General features: G+C 30.3%; 4 protein-coding genes and 1 non-coding gene across 6 annotated transcripts in view; 2 read left to right on the forward strand and 3 right to left on the reverse strand.

Moving 5' to 3' along the window:
• The window catches only part of LOC125823997 (uncharacterized), a 248,179-nt gene that overhangs the window by 82,292 nt on the left and 140,223 nt on the right, over positions 1 to 25,664 (reverse strand). The gene's annotated exons all lie outside the window — the stretch shown is intronic.
• LOC125823949 (uncharacterized) overlaps positions 1 to 25,664 on the reverse strand; it is an 83,002-nt gene that overhangs the window by 25,720 nt on the left and 31,618 nt on the right. The window lies entirely within an intron of this gene.
• Positions 1,652 to 9,574, forward strand: LOC125823904 (polyadenylation and cleavage factor homolog 4). The gene is made up of 7 exons (XM_049503272.1): positions 1,652 to 2,233; positions 4,079 to 4,180; positions 4,560 to 4,814; positions 5,554 to 5,670; positions 5,776 to 6,180; positions 6,850 to 8,723; positions 9,412 to 9,574. The coding sequence occupies exons 1-6, from the start codon at positions 1,841 to 1,843 to the stop codon at positions 8,710 to 8,712; spliced, it is 3,135 nt and encodes a 1,044-aa protein (XP_049359229.1). The 5' UTR covers positions 1,652 to 1,840; the 3' UTR covers positions 8,713 to 8,723; positions 9,412 to 9,574.
• On the reverse strand, positions 12,069 to 13,149 carry LOC125824053 (putative phytosulfokines 6). Of its 2 annotated transcripts, none has more exons than XM_049503407.1 (3): positions 12,946 to 13,149; positions 12,760 to 12,836; positions 12,069 to 12,340 (listed from the first exon to the last, which is right to left on the reverse strand). In XM_049503407.1, exons 1-3 carry the CDS (start codon positions 13,043 to 13,045, stop codon positions 12,230 to 12,232), a joined length of 288 nt encoding a protein of 95 aa, XP_049359364.1. In that variant the 5' UTR covers positions 13,046 to 13,149; the 3' UTR covers positions 12,069 to 12,229. The 2 variants fall into 2 exon arrangements, with proteins under 2 accessions (XP_049359364.1, XP_049359372.1); XM_049503415.1 differs by having other exon boundaries at positions 12,760 to 12,821; positions 12,946 to 13,110.
• Positions 25,270 to 25,350, forward strand: TRNAL-AAG (transfer RNA leucine (anticodon AAG)). Its single transcript has one exon. It is a non-coding gene; the product is annotated as a tRNA-Leu (tRNA).

Raw genomic sequence — 25,664 nt, forward strand, 5'->3', positions numbered from 1 at the left:
AAGTTCTTCTTCTCCTTTAGATTTTTGTGCTTTGGTTCTTGGGGAATTGTAATATATATATTTTTTGTTGTTATTTGTAATTATAATGATTTTTTGAGTTATTACAATATAATGTTATTGCACAAGATAAATTTCACTAATGTATAATAACTCGTAAATCATATAGAAGAGATAAATTATACTAGATAAGTTTTGTGTGACAAACTCGATTTCAGAGTCGCCACCCCTACTATTGTAGACAAGAAATTTTTTACTTGAGACCTTCAATATAAAAATTTCAAGGTAAATCTTCTGAGTCATCCCTAATGCTTGTCAAGTATGAATTGATATATTATAAAATGGTGTATTCATATTATATTTTAAACTAGACAAATAAAAAATTGTAAAAAAAAAGAGACTAAACAAACTGAGTAGGACAGGGCAAAACAATTTTTTTAATAGGACAGAATAATATGAATCAAAATCTCTACGGATTAAGGCTTGGTCTACCCCATCTCATCCTAATTGTCATCCCTAAACTGTTAAATAAATATTACTCAGTTTCTTATATTTTATATACAAATAAGAATTTTTATCCTAAAGATAATTATATATTTAAAATAAGATTATGAAGATCAACGGAAATAAGAGTAGGGTATAGGTTTTGGGGAGGGGTAGGGGTAAGGGTTAAAGGGAAGGGTGAGTGGATGGGATCTATAGCAAGGGTGATGGTTGCTATGTCGAAATTTTGTTCGATGCTAGTCTGCTATGAGGTAACTAATGTCTCGCTTGACTCAATTGGTTTATTGAGCTTCTTAATATTTGGACATAGATTATTTTTTGATGCGGACCTGAAATGAACATAATGATACATACGAAAATTTTCAATTTTTATATTGATTAAAAATAACGCAAAAGACCTTCATTCGTTATGACAATAAATCTGTCATAACTTCAACTTGCGCATAATTATAAGTTAACTTGTTGCCCAAAACTTTATTGAAACTATCACATTTTTCATCATTTGATTTTTTATCATGGACAAAGCTGTACATTTATAATACAAGTGACAATCTTTGACTTATAACTAATAATCTCATGATATTTATCACAATCAAGGTTAATTAAGCTAAAGTGCATACGATATAACCAATTGTCTAGGCAATTCAAATTATAATTACAAAGCTAAAATAAGAAATAAAAAAATTGCTCACAAGTAGTTACATGAAATGAATTGTTTTACGCGTGCGTCATGTCAACCCTCGACCTCTTTAGGGTATGGCCTACCGGCCTGCAAATATAGGAAGGCTACCTACCTGCTAATCAAACTGCGTAACCACAGCGACTCTTTATTGGTGGTTGATAGGTGTTGGTCCGATTCACCTATGTCAGTTCAAACTTGACGGGTCGTGTACGTCGAGTATTTGTTAACTTTGGGCTTCACAAACATCCAAGAATAACAGCCCAACTAAACTCATGGGCTCCAACAAGGCCCATATATCTACCCCTTTCTCTCTTCTCTATCCTCCTTATTAACGAATTTTTGCCCCGACCCATATATATATGAGCTACACTTTTTCCCAAATCAATCAAAAACCCTATCTCCCATTCCAATTTACAGCTGAAAAATCCCCAATTGAAGCTCACAACTTTCAGTTTATATCGGTAAAGATCAGATTTAGTCCCATTGATTCGAGTTGTTCTTAAAATTTACATGGATTTAGTAATAAGTAGTGATTTTGTTGTTTGTTTTGATTTTGCGTTTTTTTTATAGCAATTTTGGATGTAACCGATGTAAAATAATTCGAATTTAGGGTTAGTTTTTTTGTTTTTCTTTTTTGATGATTGTTTGGATAAAGTGATGGAAATGGAGGGTTCTCGTAGACCATTTGATAGATCAAGATTGGAGCCAGGACCTAAGAAACCAAGATTAATCGAAGCCCCAATTGGAACTGAGCGAGGTTCTAATGGGAGAAGCTTTATTCCTCAACGGGGAGCTGGGAATTCGAGGATTCGAGCTAGTGATAGAGGGGGAGACTCGGAAAACAGTGATTCGATTCGCGGGTCTTTTCAACAACAACAACAGCAGCAGCAGCAGACACAGCATCAGGAGCTAGTGAGTCAGTATAAGACGGCTTTAGCTGAACTGACATTTAATTCGAAGCCGATAATTACAAACTTGACTATTATTGCTGGTGAGAATTTGCAAGCTGCCAAGGCAATTGCTGCTACTATCTGCAACAACATTATTGAGGTGATATTCCGGTTTTAAATGCTACTGTGTCAATGTTGTTGTTTTTGTTTAATTTAGTGTGTTTTATTACTTGTTGTACAGAAGTGAAATCTGATAAAGAAGGTAAAGTTAGATTTATAATTTTTTAGATTAGTGCAGCTGGTGTAATATGAGTGTTGTAGCTGAAAATAGAGTAAAGATTCTGTAAATGATTTCTTGGTTAGTGATAAAGTTGGTGGATTTGGAACAAATTTGGTCTCTTTATGAAATTATATAGTTGCTTTGCTATGGTGATGGAGATGTCATGATTATAACTTTAGCTGGTAGAATTTTCCATTCAAAGTTATCCGAATAGCATTGTGATTCAATTCCAAAGTGCAGTCACAGTTTTTCCACAGCATTGATGAGAATGATTATATGTGAGCCGTTGGGGAAAAAAAAGTACTTGTATTTCCAATTTCTAAGCTTTTCTCCTGGATGTATCTCAAAAGTATCATATTTCTTTAATTAAAGAATGATTCGTGCAGTTGCTATATGTGACTGGTTAATGTCTGGCCAATACAGACTCATTTCACATTTCCTTTTAGGTTCCCAAAAGGCCAACACCGATTATGCTATAACTTCAATGGTGAAGGGATGATCCAATTCCTTTATTGCTAGGCAGTTTATTAACATGCACCTTACATATACTTATGATTTGTCGGGCTCACGTCTTTGGCGTAAATCAGATACTCAGCATCATCGAGGTTCACTATTTAGCATTTGTTGTCAGATGAAGGATGTATCCTGTTATTTAGTTGTATTCTCTGCAAAATTTAGTATGCAAGACATGTCAAGTTCAATCCTTTTCGGAAAAAAAAAAAAGAAGACATGTCTTCAAGACGTGCTGTTATACAGAATCTTGCTTCCTGCAGTTTCACAATTTTTGAAAGTTAGGATATACTGATCTTGAGCCTTTGCTTTTGGATCAGACATTGAAGGTCTGGCAATTCTTGATTCAAGTAACTTGTCTGGATTGTGCTTCTTTAACTAGTGGATGCCTGTGATTCACATTAACAAATTGCGATTAATTCCAAAATGATAGAGAAAGAATCATCCAGACTCCACTTGTGGGATTACACCGTGTATGTTGTCTTTGATACAGAAAGAATCACATTCACTCTATGTTGTGTAAATTGTGATATTCATACCGGAAACATTTTTTAAGTCCAAATTAAATTCTGATTGAAGTTGCAGATGCTTTTGTTTAAATGGATAAAGGAACGACATATCTTTGAAAGTCTTCCATCCCTCAATCCGAGTGGTTTTGTTATCTGTACAATATATAATTTTGCTGTGCTAAAATGAAGGATGTCCATGGTTATATTTGTTTTTATGATATCAATTGATGCGATACAGGTATAACTAAATTTCTGTCTAGATTTTGTTGAATAAATTTTGCTTGTATAAAGAGAAGGTGAAATGAGTGAGTGCAGTGCAGAGCTGCAGGCAGATTTGGTCTTCCCATGTTAACAGCTCCCTTCCCTTAACTGGTTTATTCTATTTTGAAATTGTTCTCTAGCTTTGCCAAAGATGATTTCTATGTTGATACTTCTACGGCCCAGTTTACTATTCAGTTTGTCTGCTGAATATTTAAGTAAGTACTTCAGAGCTGTATTGCATGTCCTATCATGATTTGCAAAGATGTCGGATATAATGGTGCTTGTAGTCTTTGCTTTGCTGCTTTGAGTAATGTTTCTGTCTCTATTTCTTTTCCCGTTAGGAATTTCGTTTTTTTTTGCTTTGTCCCCTTGGCATACAGTTTGCATCAGTCAGTGTCAATGGATTTTACAAACTCATTTTAATATAGCTGGAAATCATTCGCAGGTTCCTACTGAGCAAAAATTGCCATCTCTATATCTTTTGGACAGTATTGTGAAGAACATCGGGCGGGATTATATTAAGTATTTTGCCACCAGGCTACCTGAGGTCAGATTTGGATCTATATGTAGTAGATTGTTGTGATCATGATTCTTGCAACCGTTGCATTTTCTCATCTGTTAACTTTTTTCTAAAGGAAAAAGAAACTCTGTAACATACTTTACTCAGCTGTTGTTACCATTGCCATTCATTTTGATGAAATCTTCTCATTTTACCTGGAAAAAAAACTCTGTAACGAACTCTTCTCAGTTTTTCCTGTGTCCTGTGAATGTGACATCCATCTGAGTGGATGATGATGTCGAGTACTATGAATCCTATCTTACCTTGAGTAATTAATTGTAGTTGGGTTGATGTTTCTAGTTTAGGGAGATAGCTGCATTACTGCAAGCTAATACATACTTGATCATCATTTTTTCGTGTGTTTTAGGTTTTCTGCAAAGCTTATAGACAGGTTGAACCTTCAGTACATCCTGGGATGCGGCATCTTTTTGGAACTTGGAAAGGAGTATTCCCCCCTCAACAACTGCAATTAATTGAGAAGGAGCTCGGATTTACTACCGGTGTCAATGGCTCATCATCAGGGACATCTAGGCCTGATCCACAGGCTCAACGACCTGCACATAGCATTCATGTAAATCCAAAATATCTGGAGGCACGGCAACGCCTACAGCAATCAACCAAGGTAAGTGAGAGTAGCCATTATGGTGCTCTCCTTGAAAAACATTTTCTTGAGCACGTTATGTGGTGCTGCTACTAAGTCACATTTCCCTAACTTTTCATCATCTCAAATACTGAGTTTATCCCAGTTCTTGCTCTGATTGAATGAGATTTTGATAGCTGGAGGTTTAAGCATTGTTGTTCCCTTAATACAAAACACATACAATACTGCCCTTCGTTTTAAACTTAGCCATGGTTAGGGGATACCACAAAACCTGAATGGTCTCTCTATCAGAGACTTCTCAGTAATGGATGAATTCTCAATGTAATGGGTTAAGACACAACCTGCCATGTCAACTGGTTCTCAGGAATTAGTGTTAGTGCCTTGGGTTTCCGAAATCCTTCTCTTGAACTAACGTGAACTTCTTACTGCTTCATCTAAAAACATGTTTCAGAGAAGGAACACTTATATTTTTCAATTATTCTTGATCAATATTTTTAGTTATAGTGCAACCCCAACCCCCCCCCCCCCCACACACACACACATTTGGTCTTGAATTTTGTTTTCTTGGGTCAATTTGTGGAAATATTTTGTTGATGGGTGGTGGTGGGAACTTGAATGTCGAACTTAGACCTGTATTTGGTTATGTGAACCACCTCATCTAAAACTTTAACTGTTAAGAGACACTGTTTTGTTCATTGTAAAACACATCTTTCCTGCAAAATACTCTTTATGTTTATCAATGTTCTTTGTTATAATGAAGTCAAAAGGAGCAGTTAGTGACATCAGCAGTACTCCTAATGTAAATGAGGATGCAGAGAGACCAGAGAGAACGACCAGTGTTAATTCTGGAAGATCATGGATTGATCCCTCCATTAAGGTAGTGATATGGAGTATGTTTTAACTATTGAATGTCTGCAGATATGCATGCTTGAACTTTTATTAAGTTAAGGAATCTAAGCCATTTAATATTGCAATATTGTAGCGTGCTCAGAAAGAAAAGTTGAATGAGCATGTTCCTGAGAAAACTATCAGTGCAGCATATGGAGATTCGGATTATGTTTCTGATCTGTCGAGACGTGCTGCCTTTGGAGTAGGAAGAGGAGGCGAAAGATTTAAAGAACAGGGGTTCGATAAACCTTGGTATGATTCCGGGACTGGTAAAATATTGAGCCAAAGAAGCGGCATGGACGTTAAGCATGGTTTCCAAAGTATACCCCAAAAATCTGCAACCTCTGATGCACATCCACAACTGATACCGTCCTTACCAAATAGAACCAGTACTTTAACGGATAGGAGCTGGAAGAATTCTGAGGAAGAGGAGTACATGTGGGATGATGTAAATAATGCAGCTAAAGACCGGTGGGCATCTGAGGATTCAGATAAATCTGTAAGAGAATGCCTAACAAATAGTTATTCATATTAGTACTGGATTCGTTTCTAAAAGAATTACATGCGCTTTGCCCACTGTAGTTCTAGTTCTGGACAGATAATCCACCTTAATAAGAAAATGCAGTAATAATCTCCTTAAAGTTAATAGTGTCTAACCCATTAACTTTTTGTCTAATCATTTTCTTGCAATCTAAATTTTTTGTTTCTAATGCTTGTTAAAATTCTCATGAAACCAGCAGGCTTACTGCTCATCAAGCACACTTTTTGCTTTTGATAGAAATTACTATTTGTGCACCAACTTCTAGCCCTTCAACATGGATCAGCATATTCTCCTGCTTTTAGCTGCTACTCTCTCTCTCTATAACCTTTTTCTTGACATCTGAGATCCCCTTTGGCAACTTTGTCTATCGAACCGATCTATTCTATTTGTCATTGTAACTATGAGCTTGCTTTAAGATGTCTTAAGTACTGCAAAAGTCATTTCTTAGAAAGAATAGGTTACTTACTAATATGCTTAAACTAGTTTGTTAAATTGATGATTCCAAACGTTTTTGGCTCTTGTTAATTGAGCTAGTTTCGTAATTTCTTCTAGTAGCTACTTTTTTGTTGTGTAAAATGTCCATGCTGTTTTTGACAGACCAACCTTGTTATTTTCCTGAATCTGCAGGACTTAGAAAATCAATTACGGAGACCACAAAGCACAAGGGAGGTCGGGTTAAGGGCTGATAGTGAAGCCTCAGCTGATTCTCTTTCTGCCGAAGAGAGAGGGTCAGCTTCTTTTGGGAATCAAATGTCAGCAATGTGGTCCAGGGAATCACATGCTTTAGATGGAGCTAGGCATTCAGCTTCTGTTCAAGGTGCTCCAGTTCATCCAGAAGGCTATCAAACTTCTTTCAGCGGGTTGTCAAAAGCTGCAAATTCAGTAAGTAGGGCATCTTACAAGTTACAGACAGGTTCAGGCCATGTTGGAACGCCAAATATTGGGCCGATGAATGCAACTCTGGAATCCAGGGGATCCATAGTGCAACAGGGAGAGACTCTCAGAGCTGCCTCTCCCTCTGCTCAGTCACCAATGCATCAGCGTCCTCCATCCCCATCACTTATAACAAGCAACACTAATCAAGTAATTAATAGTCCCGGTGAGCAGTACCAGATGCAGACCAGTTCTCGTTCTGATCCAAGACTATCCCAAATCTCAAGGAGGTCAAATCTAGATCCCCGTAACCAGTTTGCCCAGGAATCTCTGGCAATGCCGTCTCGGAATACCGTTTCAGTTAATTCACAAAGACAACAGCCTCCAAGTTTGCAGAATTCGTCTGCCTTGTCTTCTTCTCATCAGTTGAGACATAAGGTTCAGCGGGAAAGCCTGGAATCTGAATATTCTGGTCAAACCAAGAATTCAACAGCTCCTCAGATTTCAGGTTTTCCTGATCCCTCTAGCACTAGCAGTTTGTTGGCTGCTGTTTTGAAGAGTGGAGTCATTGGTAATAAATCAAGTTCTGGTACTACATCGAGTTCTCTTGATAAGGGTGCTCTGTCATCCCAAGCCAGTGCACAGCCTCATCCCTCCCAGTTTTCCTCATCTGGGCCTAGGATCCCACCGGCCTCCGTCACTAGTCTATCGATGGACAGAAATGCTTCAAATCCTCCAAATTATTCCCAGAGAAATGTAGAACAGCCACCATTGCCACTTGGTCTACCTCGAACTCTAGTAGGGAGTGCATCATTGCAGATGCCGAATGCACCAAATACTGCTTCCAGTCCTCTTTCAAGTATTTTGAGTACATTGGTGGCGAAGGGGTTAATATCTGCATCAAAGAAAGACCCACCTATTTATACTCCTTCGGATACACCTCCTCAAACTCAGAACCTTATTCCACCTGCAAGCTCCATTTCAACTCCTGCTTTATCTGCTCCAATATCTTCATCTGTTCCTTCTTCAGCTCCTAAGGATGAACTTTCTCACTCAAAACCTTCTGCTAAAACTCCTGAGGTCTTACTTCAGTCCACGAAAGAAGATGCAAAAAGTCTCATTGGGCTTGTATTTAAGCCAGATGTGATTCGGAATTCCCATCCTGCTGTGATCAGTGACCTTCTTGATGACGTTCCACATCAGTGTGGAATATGCGGTTTTGGACTAAAACTCCAAGAGAAACTTGATAGACACTTGGAGTGGCACTCATTGAGAAATCCAGATGTCAAACTGTTGAATAATTCAAGAAAGTGGTATTTAAATTCTGGGGAATGGATTGCTGCATTTGGTGGCCTCCCTTGTGGTGATAAATCCAAAGTGCCAGGTTCTAGTGAGACATCAGGATGTACTGAGACCATGGTTCCTGCAGATGAATGTCAATGTGTGTGTGTTTTGTGTGGTGAGTTTTTTGAAGACTTCTACAATGAAGAAAGTGACGAATGGATGTTCAAAGATGCTGTTTACATGAGTATTCCAAGTGAAAGTGATTGTCAGGGTCCGATAGTCCACAAGAACTGTATTTCAGAAAGTTCTTGTCAAGAGTTGGGGCTTGCCTAGGATATGAATTGGTAAGTGATATGATGTTAAAGTTGATTTTAGATATTTTAAATACTTCACTAGATACTAATTATGAAAGAAGCCTTTTCATGTGGTTTGTTGGTGCTGCTGGTAAATGGGTGGCATCTGTTTTCATAGATAAGAATCTTCCATCGATTCTTAATGAAAAACAAATATGTGGTATTTTTCATTTAAATTATTCCCCAAAATATATGTTTAGCTGATTTTGATCCTTCAAGTGTCTGAAAACTGAATACAAGTTACTTGTTGGCACCTTGAGTAAAATATGGATCTAATTGTCTGACAGCCCCGTTTTGGAGTGCGTTGCTCTTGAGAATTAAATGCTTTTCAGAAGAGAGCACTTTCTAAAGTTCTTAAATTTTCGAAGTGCTTTGAATTCAAATTGATTTTGGGCTGGCAATAAAATGGTTAGACAAGTTATGCTGCCCGTGAAAATTGTAAGTTGAAACTTTTGGACTGGCAATAAAATGGAGGAAGCTTAAGTTTTGAAATGCAATTTAGAGATGCATTATTCTTTTTGATCTTCCTTTGGACTTGCGTACGTGCTCGAACATTTTAATCTTGCCATCCTTGCTAGTTTGTATGTTGGTATTTATACGTTCCTTGCAGTTCCTTTATTTCATTAGTAGCCACTGCTGACTTGTATTGTATCATATTGTCCATGGTTTCATTTCTCAGGTGTTGGATGCTTGATTTTTGTTCTATTAATCGAAGATAACCAGGTTCATTTTGAATTACTTGTAATGGTTATACATCTTCTTGCTTAGTAAGCCTCTTCCATGCTTTTATTTGAAATGACAACGAAATGGAAATTCTAGATACTAGAACAGTTTGCGCATCACATCTTCCTCAATTTGATACTTTCTGTTCACTTACATTGTCCTCAGTGACGTTTTCAGTTTCAGTTACTGATGCTATTGAACAAAAATCATCCAGCTGCAATTCTATTCAAGATCCAACTTAAACTTGCCCAAGCAAAGCTACTGAGTGTGCATTCACTTTGTTAGAACATTAAGGGCTTAAAACTTTTACTAATTAGCTAAGCCTCAGCAACTGTCCCTTTTAAGTTCTCGGACACTTGGGCTATCATCGCAACCATATTGTTGGTTTTAGTCTTTTAGATAATGGATATTTCCAGATTTTGATAGTAGTTCTTCATTTACTGGGATGTAATTTCATTGCCTGTATGTTTTTTTGCGAGTCCTTGGTTTTTACTTCTGGTAGAAAGTAGGTGGTTCTTGAAGCTGTGGATTGAACGTTCGTTCACATTAGTTGCTGCTCAAGCTGATGAGGATCTTTACAGGCAGAGACTTCTGTGGAATTGTTCATTGTGAATTTTTTTTGTTGTCAACACCATAATCCTCATTTTACTCTCTCTTACTGCATATTAAATGACGCGAATATGACAGGAGTGTTTTCGAGAATTGAGCATAAGAATGTGAATATGCTTTGCTATAACAGTTTTTCCTCTGATGTTCTTGAAAAAAAAAGGGGGATCAAATTCATGTTACACAATTTTCCAGCTGCAGTTTCTTCTTTTGTTCCAAATTTTTAGATTTATTAATTTTACTTCTGTTCATGTTATCCACTTGATCCAAGCATTTCTTCCCTGATTCTCCTATGAACACAAAAATGTTGGTACTTAAACTGCAAAACATTTAATTTGAACTTCTCATTTCATCGCAATGTACATAGTGCAGTTTCACAAATTGAGACTAAGGAGGATTGCATGGACACAAACCTTACCTTTACTCAACACTTGAAGCATTGACATTGACTACAGGGGTAAATTAGTTACAAATTATTATTTTTCCAATAATTAAAAAACTAATTTTTTTATAAATAATGTGTGAAATGCATAGTATAGTAGTAGTATTATTGCATAAGCATGGTTCAATCATACAGCTGTGTTAAAAGACAAGACACTAATACCAATGAATGATTGTACATTTGGACTTTAAAGAGAGAAACAGACTAAGGTGCAATAATTGAAGGAATCTGTTAAAGGTCAACTGTGGGTCTACCAATTTTCTCTTAATTGGAATTTGAAATTGACCCCTTTTCTCATGCTATTGTCCCCTTATCAACAAATTACTCCCTCCGTTCGTTTTTACTTGTCATGTATTTTTAAAATAAATTTTTATTTTTATTTGTTACGTTTAATATATCAAGAAAAAACAATTATTTTTCTATGTTTTTCCCTCATCATTAAATACTTATTTTCCAAATCATTTTCAAGACTTAATACTAAACATTATTTAACAGGGATAGTTTAGTAAAATATCTATATCAATAATTGTTTTTAAAATGGATGTGCTAAATCAAACAATGACAAGTAAAAATAAATGGAGGAAGTATGCTCTTTCTTTTCACCAAATAAAATAAGTAGTATTTTTCTTAATCCACCCTAAATAAAAAGGATATCGGGAATTGAGCCTTTGTGGTTAGTTAATTTTAAAAAAATATATAGAAAGAAATTTTGGAAGGGCTTCTCGCTCAACGAATCAAAGGCACACTAAAAATCTTCCAAAAGCTTTTAGCGATAGAGTTGTTTGACACCTTGTTATCGACTCATCACTCTGGAAAAAACAAACTAACCCTAACTTCGAACTATTTTACATGGGATACCTCCAAGAAAATGGTTTTAAAAAGTTCACTACTTATTACTAAATCCATGTAATTTCAAGAATAACTCGAATAAATAGGACTCATACTCAACAACCCATTGTATAAGTTGAATAAAATAAAATGACTAGTTTATATATATCACCAAAATCGACGGTGCAAAAGTATAATTTAAAGATACATTTATTTAAAAGTTGGGGTTATAAGTTCAAAGTATTGCTGCTAGGGAACATATAGGATAACCGACAATTTCTTTTTTGTTTTTTTCTCCATCGGTATCTGATACCCTCGTTAAGTCTGATTAAATTTAGATTTGTGTATTGCAAGACCTACTCTTAGACTCCTCTCATAATTATTTTCATTTTCATGGATTGAAACCCGAGACGGCTAATAAGCTTTGGGTTGTACCCCTTCGTTTCATATTAGTTGTTCACGTAATTAAAAATAATCATTCCAAATTACTTGTCAATTTATAAAATTAAGATATAATTAATTAATTTTTTTCTATTTTACCCTTCAATTTATTCCTTTTTAAAGGATAAACAAGTTTGTAAAATTTCAAAAAAAAAAAGTACATTCATAAAATTACTCTTCTCATTTATGATTCTTTTTAAAGAGCGTGTAAAACAAAAATTAAACAACTAATATAAAGCGGATAAAGTAATAAATAGAGATCAAGACTCAAAGAGTAATAAATTAAACTTTTGGCTACAAAACATAGTACTACAATCTTATGATACATTGAAATACAAGTTTTAATAAATTAAAGTTTCTTTTAGTACGTAGTACTCTAATTTAAGGTTTTCAAGTATAGGAAAAACATTACTAATTAATCATCCTTAAGAAAAAAAAAATATTAATATAAACTTGTTCAATGTTTTGGCTTGTGTTGAGTATAAATATAATCCAAATGAGCCTCTGCAATCATTCTTCTCTTGAAACAAACTTCATCTTTTTCTTCACATTCTTCTATTCCCATGAGCTGTTCCAAAATATTCCAAAAAGAAAAAAATAATTTGATTCAAGTTAGAGTCGGATATATGAATTTTAGAGTCGGAGCTAAAATATTATAACAAGTCTATTAAAGAAAATACAAAAGAATTACTCTATATTGTTAGAAGTTACATGTATATAACTAGGCCTAAACACCAAAACAAATTGAAATTGTTGCTTAATTATTCATAGCTAACATAATATTTTACTAATTCATCGCTAAATGGTATTAGCAACGATTTTTTTTTACTAATTACAAAATTTTCCTATTAGCAATTTTTTTATTTTTGTAAGTGAAATCTCAAATTGATTATATGAATTTTCACTGGTCATATCGATTCGGATAAGCTCATATACCATACATAAAAGAGGGGGTGGGGGGGGGGGGGTATAAGAGAAAGAACTTACATCATTGAAATCTTCTTGTACTTGTGAGGAAATTGGATTATTACTAATAATCCCATTAGATTCAATCTTCTTATTCTCTGTGAAAAAATAATAATTAATTAATTACCATTCAACAATAATTTAATTTTTGAAGCTCTATAGAAATTAATTAAAAAAATAAAATAAAATAAAATAAAAAATCAGTACCTTGAGAATTAATTGTTGGCAATAAACGAGCTGAAGTTGTGTAGGAAATTAGTAGTAAAACCATAAGAGAAAGAAGAAATACAATATTTTTTTGCTCCATTTTTTGCCTTTGATTTATTGATTTTTTTGCTTAAATTTCTTCTTTTTATTGTCTCTGTGTGATGATGAGAGAGAGAGAAAAAAGAGAGAGATGAGAGATAGAAGAATAGAGGTGTAGGGAGTTGTATAAATAGCAAGAATTTTAAGAGAATGCCAGCAAAATATTGTTAGTCAAAGTTAGTGTCATCATCGAATGAACGGGTTGAGTTAAATTTGAACAGATTAAAATAAATTGAGTTAATAAACGAATGAAGTGATTTACAATTATAACATTGGAGATAGAATGATTATAAACTTTTGACTCTGTTTGCTTCAAGGTTAAAAGTCGAAAGTTGTTAAACATGAAAGTTTATTTATTGAGTGAGTTAGTATAGTAAGAAGTTCAAAACCGTGATTAAAATGAACCGAATCATGGATCATATGGAAATTTAATAGCTCAATTGATCAACGATTATAATTTATAATTTATTTATAAATGTTCGATTTACTACATCCCGACCTTCGATTTAAAAAAATCAAAACAATCAGGGGTTGTAACATGACTTGTCCAACTCTTATTTAGTTTTTTTTTTTTTTGTTTATTATAATTTATTTTAGTACGTAATAAATTATTTATTTATTTATTATGATTATATAAATTGTATATCGTATAATTGTTTTTAAAAAAATTAATAATATTTTCTTATAAGTTAATTTTAGCTACATACATATTTCATTTGCATCAACCAACTTTTAGATAAATTGCATTAAGTTAATAAATAAATTACAAAAATCTCAGCAAATTAAATTATATTTTTTATGAATTAATTTTATTATTCATAAGCAAAAAGCCAAAAGTCACGTGAATAAAATAAAAGAAATGAAAAGAACTTAAAACCACTCATTTTCTCATTAGTTATTAGTTGCTATCTAATATTGTACCTGATGAACTTTTGGATACACCACATATATTATATATTATATGTATGCATCGATCTAAATATATACCTGTAAAAATTTGACACGTATATTTATGCAATAGCCTAATCTCATGCAAAGAAGAAGAACATATTAAATTTTCTTTGACGAAAAATTATATTTCATTTGTTCTTCTTATCATAATTTTTGGTTCCACAAGACCATAACTATATTTATGTGCACCTTTTGCTATATTTTATAGAAATTCTAAAATATATATGCACCTATGACTAATTTAATTTTTCATACATTATATATTAAACAAATATTTCTTTCTTCAATTTAAATTTTAGTAATCAGTTATTTGTACATATACTAGCGATAGTAAACTAGTAAGTCAAAGACAAATATTTTTTCATTTTAACTAATTGTGTTCTAGATAGATTAATTATAAGTAAAATTATATAAATACAAATAAGGTTTTTAAATTTTGTTACAATTTTATAAAATTAATCAAGTTGTACATAAATTGATACCATCCATTAGCACAATTATATAAAAAAAAAATCTCGAATCATAAGTTAGGATTATTCAACACCATATAAGAAGATTTGCAACTTATTCTTTCCATATATTCCATATTTTCCTACTATGATTTCATTTTAAAAAAAGTGTTCTGATTAAATACTTTCGAAAAAAGTGCTAAATTTTGAAAGGCCCAAACAAACAGCACCAAAATTGTTTTATAGTAAAAGAGAATCATGTGAACATACTGCAAGGTCATAGAAAACAGTAATTACAGATTGTCATTATCAATGGTCCATATTATGGTTTTTTCATAAACAAAGAAAGTATATTGTGGGTCTTTCTGCTAGAAAAAAAAAACCATATAATTAGAAAAAAAAAAACTAGTTAGGTCAAATATTTACTGTAGTAATTACAGAAAGGAAGTCAACTAGTCAAAAACTTTGGACAAACAGCTGTTTTCAACTAACCCAATTCATCTCTACAAGATATTTTTAAAAAAAATCGATTTCTACTTTGTGTTCAATATTCATTTGTTTTTTTAGAAGGCCAAACATATATACAGCCCCTCTAATTTGTTCATATTTTTCATTTTGACATTTTATCTTAGTCTTGTTTTATTTTAATCCTTAAACTCCATTTTTTATATACCATTTTAACATGAAATACTATTTTTATGATTTTTTTATTTTTATATATATATTCTTCAATTGCAACTTCTTATTTTAAATCGACATGTGTCAGTTAATTTTAGTTAAAAAATGAAAAATTAACAAAAATAATTCTTTTTAAAAATAATAATTTCTTTTTACGAGTGTTACGTATTTTTGTGTGAAAAATAACCTACGAAGTTGTGTTGGTTTCCTTTCTTTAAAATCAACGACAACCTAACAAAGTCAGTCGAGTTTTAACATTGTTTAGTAGTGTTATTAGCAATGAAGAAGAGTCTTTTTTTAGTAGTGTTATTAACAAAGTCAGTCGAGTCTTTTTGAAGATGAGTTTTTTTATTTGTATTGATTATATTAAAAATTAAAAGTGAGTATTTGCGTTAAATTTAGATAGCGTAGATGATAAGAAAAAATAAATAAGTAGTGTTATTTAATTTAATTGAATGTTTAATAAACAAAATCAAAGAACTTTCGTCAATTTATTTTCATGCAAAAATACAGAGAAATATCAAAAAATAATATTATTGTTTGAAATTTTTTATGTTCGTTCGCGAATATTTAATTTTTTTACAAAAATTAACAAGCACACGTCTATTTTTTTCAAAATAAGAAATTGCAATTGAAGAACATAAATAAAAACAAATCATAAAAATTAGTATAAGTATTTAAATGGTACAGAAAAATGGAGTTTAAGGATTAAAATGGAACAAGACTAAGTTGGAGTGCCAAAATGAAAAATGAGGACAAGAAGTGTTGTGTATGTGTTTGGCCTATTTAGAATGACACTTTCAACATAGTTCACATCACATATAAAATATTGTTACTCTAGGAGTTTGGTTATATCAATAAGTTATTACAATATAAAATTTATTTATTTCTATTTTTATCGAATAAATTGTCTTTTTACATAATTAATAAAGAAAATATTTTTTAAAAAGAACCTCCATAAAGATTCTCTAGTTCTAACATTTATTTTTTCTATTAATTAACTATATATACTCAAAATATATATATATAATATTTGTATGCATATGTATGGAATATAAAAAACAAAAAAAATAATCAAAGAACTTTAATTTTGACTTCACATTAAGGTAGACGTATAATTTATTTTAATTCCACTACAAAGTTAAATATATACTTCTGATATTAATAATCATGGTTTATATGATTTGTCTTTTTATTTTGTTTTCTTACTATTTAACTCTATATAGAGAAGTATATATTCTCTGTCCCTATTTATTTGTCAAATATTTTCTAATTTAATTTGTCTTTCTATTTAGTATCATTTTTGTCAAATTAAGAAGAACAATTTTTTTTTCATTATATCCTCTACTTATTAACATTGAGTTAATGTCTTTGAAAATTATAGTAAGTAAATATGTTTAAGACTCTATCAATTAATAAGGGTAAAATGATAAACTCACTATATCGATCATTATTTTCTTAATAAATATATCAAGTTAAAATTTGATCAGTAAAAAAAGACGGAGGGAGTATATAAAATTCGAATCATATAAAAGGATTATGCTTGCTGACTTTCTAACCACTAGCATGCCGGAATATTAAATATGTAAGCAATAAAATGTGAATGCTATTAATTAACCAAATAATAGTACATAATAAAACAAAAACACACGCTTAGGTTCTATTCATTGTATTAATTATACAATCAAATCACTTCATTGTTTTTATAAAAATAAAAACAAGTGAATTTTTATAATTTGTGTTTATTATTAATCTGAAAAAAGAAAAAGAAAACATGACCAAATTCAGTGGAAGCAAAAATATTACTATTCTTGATGTATAAAAGTTATAGGATACTTATATTGACAAAGCTGAGATTTCAACTTCATTAATTTAAATTTTAGAACGCTAGCTTCAAATATTAATAATTAGGTTCTAAATATAATGATTTATTAATATAAATATATTATTTAAGCAGAAATTATTGAATTCAGTTGAGCTTTTAATATATTTAAATTTTTAATTGACCTCGCCCTTACTTGTGTTGATAACAAATTAAATATATATCAAATATTTTTTCTGTTAAATGAGATACGATATGTGCAAGGCTGTTCAATCAAGTGATAATAAGAAACTCCCTTTGCATAAATACCATACTTATCGTAACGGAGGGTAAGTTTCTGAAGAAGGGATATATTATTATATTTTAAGAGAAAAAAGTTATGAATCTTATAAGAATAAATTTAAAATTAATTATTGAAACATTTTAAAATTAAATTATAATAAACAAATATATATGAATAAACAGACAATTGATATTTGAAGATTAATCCTTTTCACACCTTTTTAAAAAGATTAACTAAAAAGAGGCTTAGAATTATTTTACCTCTATTGATATGTGAAGATTTATCCGCACATCACCTCATGATTAATATAGTAATTATCAGAGTGAAATGAAAAAAAAAATTAATTTTATTTAAAAATTTTAAAATGATAAATACTTCCGTCATTCTTTTTTACTTATCTTATTTGAATTTTGTATGCCTTTAAAAAATAATGATTTTATAAAATATATGGTCTTAGATCTTGAATAAATAAATTAATGTTGAGAGCAAAATGAAAAAAAAATAAAAAATTCTTGATATGTTAATAGTGATAAGTCAAAATTAAATAAAAATAATGAATAAATAAAAATATGCAAAATAAAATATTTTGATATAATTATTTTTTAAAAAGCAATAGATAATTTAAGACGAAAAGAAAAGTCATAGTGGTGGGAATGGGGGTGCGGGGTGCGGGTTGGGGGGGACAGTCCCAGGTTAATATTTGTAGTACTTGTCCATTATTAAAGTGCATAAAATGCGTAAATTTTTGGGAGTTATTTGGTTTGAGGTTTTAGTTATAATAATTCTAAGAATAAAAATGTATTATTATTTTATTTTATCTTTGATTGGAGATACTAGGTCTCGCTGGATTATTTTTTCCATCATTTATATTTTAATAATAAAATAATTTATCTCATATACAAAATAAAATAATTTATCTCAAAATAATTAATTCAAGATAATTTATTTCCAATTAAACTCCCCTTCATAGGTTTGACTTTTCCTGAGAAGAGCTACCCTATGCATATTTTTAATTATATACTACTGTTTGTAAACAAAATATATTACTATTGTAGTAATATCGAGAAATACATTTTAATTGTTTTGTTTTCCCAAAAAAAAAAAAAACACAATCAAATCCTTGATGTAAATGTATATCGATAAGATCAAACTATATAAACATTTTAAAAGTATTTGCCAAAAAGTCCAACATTTGGACCATGAATAATTTAGAAGAGCCGTACGAACTCTATCTTCTAATTTATTTTTAAAAAAATAGTAACTCGATAAGTCGACCCATCTATACATTTTACTTTTATTATTATATCAGGAAAAAAATCATAAATTTTTTTTCCGATAAATGTAAAAAAAAATTATGTGATTTTAATTCTCTATCTTATTCTCTTTTATCATCTTTCCTTTATCGTAGTTTCATACATCAAAAGGACAATATTTAGATGAAAGGTGGAAGCCGTTAATCGTATATAGGAAGTGCAGCCTGACATGCATGTTCCTTTGTAAAGGGTAATATTTGGATGGAAGGTAGAAGTCGTTAAATCGTATATAGGAAGCGCAACCTGACATGCACCTTACAAGGTGGCGTGTGCCTTGTAAGGCACATTCGGCGTACACCTTACAATTAAAAAAAATGTTTAAATTATATTAATATTTCTCCTCCATTATTTATTCAATCGTTTTGTTGTGTTTTTATTTTTTTTTCTTTATATTTTAACTATCTATATATAAATAAAAATGTAAGTGATGTGGTCAAATCGCTATTTAGGTGTATCGTTCAGTTTCGTTCGATTTTAAAGTTTATCAATTTAACTTATTGATTATCTATTTGTAGACATACTAATTCATTAAAAAAAGTCTCAAATCGTTAAAGAACCGATAACAGAAAAATCAAACCGTTATCTATTAAATTTAAGTTATGACAAATAAACGTATAACTTATGTCATTTAAATATTATTTAATTTGTATTCGCCTTAGCTTGCCTCATTTTGACAATTTTTTGAGCTATAGTAAGAACTTTCTGGATTAGCTACTCTTTTGTAATAATATTTTATTAATAAAAGATTGTCTAAACAAACAAACTAGTATTATTAAAAAAAAAAAAACTGACTGTATAATCCTTGTGTAATTTAAAATATTAAATTGGTTTCAATCTTTTCCATTAATTCTGGGAGTTGAGTGGACCTTTCATGCAGTACAATTCAACCTTGTTTGTGACTCAGCACTATACATAAATATAGTATGTACACGTACTTCGATAAAAATAATTTTTAGCAGCGATAATTAGATAATATTAACAAATATTAATGTCTTTATTGATGTTAGTTAATTATCATTAGATTTAATATCGTTATAACTTTAGCAACTTACAAATAATATTAAAATATAATTATCACTAGTAATTATCTCTATAAACACATATAACAACAATTAAATTAGCCGTTAAATAATTGACGCTAAAAGTTATAATGTAATCGATGCACCTTGTATAAGAGTAACTCGGCCACATATATAAATACTAATATTTTTGCTAATCAAATTAAGTTGACTTGAAAAAATGTGTAACTTTTCATATCATACAATAATTAACCTAGAAAACAAAGTATGAAAGTGATTATACTTTACTCTTTCCTTTTCAATTGGTACAATGCGCTCTTAGAGAGTCAATTTGACTTACTTTTAAAGTTAAATTAGATTAAATTAATTTAATATTTGAAATGAAAAATTAGATATTTAAAAACTATAAAAAAATATAATAAATTGCAAATTTTTTTCATATCAATATGATTAAAAAAATATATCTTAAAATATTAGTTAATCTAATCGTCATCTGTATAAAACATTTATTATTTAACTATATCGAAAAGAAAACTATGACAAATAAAAAGAAACGCAACAATATATTTTTATCAGGGATTTTTCTCTTTTTAGGGAATATACAGGGAAGTCTCAAATTGGTAAATTAATTATTACTCTACAAAGATTTGACTGCAAATATTTTTTTTTAGTGGGTTGGTTGTTAAAATATTGTAATTATTTGCTTGGAAGTGTCTCATTTGTCAAGAAAAGAATTTTACAATAAAGTATCAACATGACTACGCGTGGAAATTAGGAATTATTAGTACCTTCACATATAACCATAGCATAAAAAATAAAAAATAGAGCATGATGGATATAATTTTTTTGAATTTACACATGCAAAAAAAATATAATAAACTCCGTATGTGTTAGCTAGATTATTCTTTTAATTATTTTCAATAAAAATTATGTTAGTCTGATAATCTACATAAAATTTATTGAATCGTAATAAATTCTCATCATAACGATATTATTAGGATGTATTCATTTAGTAATGACATGAATTGAACTTAAACAAAATAACAAAGATTGATATGATTTCAACTTATTTATACACTAAAATTAAAGTATAGATATTTTTTTACATTATTATTATTATTATTATAATTATAATTTAACCACTAATTTTTTAGGCTATTATTTCAAGTTTGCAAATTACTTAGGTTTTTTAATAAATATTTTTAGTGCTACTACTACTATAGATTCTAATGAATTGAATGTCATCAAATCATCAGTTACCTCATCAACTTTGGAAATATTTTCCAAAGTCTAAAAGTAAGACCCCTTTATTTCATGCAAATATTATAAAAATAATACAATACTGATAGGTCTTCCTCTTAATTTCTTTGTGGAAAATGTGAACATGTAGTCTTTTCTAAAAGCTTTATTTATCATAGGGAATAGACATATATATCATTCTAATATGATAAGGACGAAATAACTATTCTAAAGTTTGAAAATAAGAAATGCTTTTGAAAATTAAAAAACAGATAAGACATAGGGCCATGTCTCATTCTTTTCACACCACAGATGCCTTATCAAATGATGTACTTTATTTAATTCCCTTTTTGTTATAGTGAATTAAGAAATTAAATATGGAACACTAAATTTTGATCCTTAAAAAAATGGTAACAAAATCCACTTGACGAATCTGTTTGATGGTTGTACGTTCTAAAAATTTAATACCCTTCGTTTTAATTTAATTTGTTTCTTATCCTAGTATTTTGCAATACTTGAGGTCTAGGACCAGAGCTAAAGTACCATTCGTTGTGGATTCAACAACATTTAATAACTTTTAATAAAATTTCTATGTTAATTAAGAAATTCATAAAATATTTGTAAGAAATATTTTTCAAGAACTTAATGAACTATCTTTTAAAACTTTAGAATCCATAATAAACTCAAAATTTTGAATTTCTCTGTGATAATTAGGTCTCGACTTTTTGGGTTTGATCTTCTCAATAATTAATATAGGAGCTTTAGTTGATCAACTCATTCTTATTCATAGTTTAACGTTCTGCGTACATTCAAATAATCGATTAAAAACTCGTATGTTTAGAAGATATAAGAGTAGCAAAAAAAGGTTGTTGAGAAAGATGTGCATACTAGGAGAGATGTATATGAACAAGAATGAAACTATCCAGAGTAAGGTAGAAGTGGTCTTCATCATGGACAAGATGAGAAAGGTGAAAGTGAATTGATTAGTACATGTGATCTAGGAGAAGATGCACATATGCCCCAGGAGATGCGGGAGATTGGTTATAGTGAGAATGAGAGGAGGTAGAGCTAGGTAGGTTGAAGAAGTCTTGGGGTGTGTGAGATTAGACATAACATGAGGCATAACACATTTGCAACTTATTGAGAACATAGTTCCACATAGGAAGATTTGAATGTTGGAGATTAGGGTAGAATGTTAGTAGGTAGTGTTGAACATGTCTAGTTTTCTTTAATTTTCAGTTTTGTCAATACTAATCTCCTACTATCTTATTATTTCATTTTAGTATTACCTATTCAGTTATCATATTATTTGTGTTGCTATTGTTCTCATCACTTCTGTATTTATTTTACATATTTGTTGTTTGATATGTTTTACTTAAGCCGATAGTCTATCAAAAATACCTTACCTTCACGGATTAAAAAACAAACTGATATACACCACCTTCCCAAAACCCTACTTATTGAATTATGCTAGGTTGGTGGTTGTTGTACTCACAAATGGGTGGTATTATTAGACTAATTTTTAATGGTTTTTCATTTTTTAAATAATAATGATGTTTTATTACAACCTACCAAATCAAGGGATACAATATCTTTCACCAGTCACCACACATGCCTTATCAAATGAACGTACATTATTTTTTCAAAAATAATATGAAACACTAAATATTAAACCTAGAGAAAAAGAAAATTATAGTAATAGAATATTTCAAGTGGCTTTAGTCAAAATATTGTACTACTGTTTCAAAGGATCATAATTATAACGTGTCACAAGAAGCTTCTTCCTTAGTTTTAGCTTTAAATTTTTTTATTTTTTATTTTTTAAATAAAAACTGTTTTGTCTTCTAAAATTATTAAAGGACGTTAGCATGACACAACTTTGTGCTTGTATTTTTCATTCATAAATATTTGAAAATTCATGATATATCTAGGTTATACAAATATTTATACATATTCATATATTTTAAAACATAGTAGCTCACGGTAAGAGATAGAATCAAAATTTAAAATGTATGTAAATTTTAAATTTTAAAATAGTAATATAACGTATTAATATTGAGTTATGAATTTAATTTTTGTGTATATTATTCAATGACATTCTTAATACACATTCAGAGTTTTGACTTGAAACTATTAACTTGAATCGAATATATAGGTGTAGCTTAATTTTCTGACTCGGTCACTATTCATAGTTTACCAAGATTTTTCATATCCCTCTTACCTACTTCCTTTCTTGTAGTCCTTTTGCCTTCTATATATTTTCATTTTAATTTACAATAAGATGAATTGTAATTGTAGAAATATGATCATTTAGAATGTCATAATCTTTTATTCTGAATCACAATTTGAGACATCAATTTCAACATGTCAAAATCATTTGACTTGAATTACATTTTTTTTTCAAACTTCTAAAGTAATTATTGTACTCAATTTTGCACCATGGAAAATTAGATCTTCAATTAATATTCCATTCTCTCAAAATGCCTATATATAGACAATATAAGAGTGATCCTTAAAATTATAGCCACAATTAGGAAGGAATATAGAAGAGGGCAAGGGTAACTTAGGTTTCCTCAAATTTTTGAAGTCCTTGAAAAGGATGCTACATAAATAAAATCTTTTCTAAATAATAATCTTTAATTAATACTCCAGCATTGATTTGATACTCTTCAAGGATTGATAAATAAAATGATAATTTTATTATATCACCATAATATTGCTCACTCTGTTAATTTTTACTTGTCCAGTCTATTAGAAATGGATATTCACTTTTAATATATCAAGAAAAAAAACATATACTGTATATTTTTTGGGAAATGAAATGAAAGAAAACTTATAGCAGAGTATTAATGAAATGCAAAAAAATCAAAACATTAATAACAAGAGTAAAATAAGTCTAAAATAAAAAAAAATATCTCTTAATTAAATTGAATAAGTAAAAGTGAACGGAGGAGAGTAGATCTTTTCAAATTGTTATTGTCTTATTAGTTTGTTAGACCATAAAATATGTGAAAACATATTGTGAGTGACGTGTTATAATGTCCACATGCATGAAAGTGAAAGACAATTACTTTGGAGTTGAAAAGGCATAAATTTCCTTCCAAATTTGTACTGAAAAATTAGTTATACGCTTTAATTATTATGACAATCATTACACACATCTATTTTCGATCTTCATTTAATTTAGCAAATTAAATTACTGTACTTGCTTTCCATGAGAAAAAATAGTTTATGAATTGATGATTATATATACACAAAATCATGATCGGTGATTTACTATGACAATTTATAAGGAGTTTACACTAGAGAATTCGATGCACAAAGTATTTCATTATAAGGTCATATACATGTCATACAAATACAATGTTTTGTTACATTTCAAGTAAGTTTGTAAAGTTCAACATGTTTTTCTTCCATCATTACATATAGGACTTTGATCATAGTTCAATAGGCAGAATATGGTAAACATGCTAAAATATCTTGGATGGTTTATACAGGAATATTATATATATTATTATTATTATTTTGGTATGAGAGAAAATTCAGTGCTAATTAGCCTAACTTAGAATTTTAACTTTATTGAGAAATATAGAAAATGACGATGACCCCAAAATGGAGATTTGGTTATATTCATGATTATTTCCATATATAATGGATTGGTCAATAATTGACACAAATTAGGAGGTATTCCAAGAATTTTATGTATAACTATCGCTATAAAAATTGGTTGGAGTGTTCGAGCAACAGTAAAATTATCTTTATATATGATATATTGAATATACGTTTGAGTCATGAAATTAATCATTAATATTTACATCAGGATAAGCTATCGATGTTATGATTCCTTAAGATACAAATACGATTCTTCTCAAATTTAATGTGAACGTGGAATGTTTAATGCTCTCCAAATTGGTATTACCCAAATTGGAGATGTTCACACCACAAAGAAGAAAGAAAAATAATAATTCTCCTACCCACTTAGATGAAATGTCATTGTTCTTCATAATCTTTTATGGTCTTGGATAAGCTTAAAATAGTTGTTTCTCCTTTTATTGCATCTCTTCATGATTGATGGTGAAATTTAAATAATTTCTTTTGACTTGTTATACTTCACCTAAAAAAAAATATTTAACTACAAATTTATCATTAAATAATTTGTAATTAATTATTAATTTTTTCCGAGACATTGTGCCTATAATCTGAATGAATCGTAATAATTCGAGTCTCTTTCTTGATTAAAAGATAAAGAATTATCACCAATAAAGACTATGGTGAAATGGTAAGAATTTTTCTATCAGTAATCAGATGTCTTGAATGTGAATGTTTTACCCTCCAATACCGACTTTTCGGCGTGAATCTAAATTTTAATGGAAATCCAGGAGGATACTGAACACGGGATGGAAATCGCGAAAAAAAGAATTTTCACATCAAACAGGTACATATAAGATTTATTTGTAATAATTAATAACAAGTTGAGATGGCCGAGTTGGTCTAAGGCGCCAGATTAAGGTTCTGGTCCGAAAGGGCGTGGGTTCAAATCCCACTCTCAACATTTTTTTTCTTAGAAAAAGCCCAGCCCAATCTGCAACTGGATGGGTTTAACTTTGGGCCCAAAAGAACTCCGTTATGTAGCCCATTACTACTTGAGTGGAGGCCCATTGACCAACTTGCTCTCAATATCAACTATTAAGCCATGAAATATTTAGAGAATATTTGAACTTTTTGTAAATTGAAAGAAGTTTATAATAACATCACCTAAGATGTATATGGAGTAGTCTTTTGATATTTGTTCTTTTTTTATGGGGAAATTACATGGTTAAGCAAATATATACTAATTAATTAGTCATCATAGCTATAGTTTTAGTT

This window comes from Solanum verrucosum, unplaced genomic scaffold, assembly GCF_900185275.1.
Source record: "Solanum verrucosum unplaced genomic scaffold, falcon-dt-bn FXZP01000125.1, whole genome shotgun sequence".
In the NCBI taxonomy this organism is placed as follows: domain Eukaryota; kingdom Viridiplantae; phylum Streptophyta; class Magnoliopsida; order Solanales; family Solanaceae; genus Solanum; species Solanum verrucosum.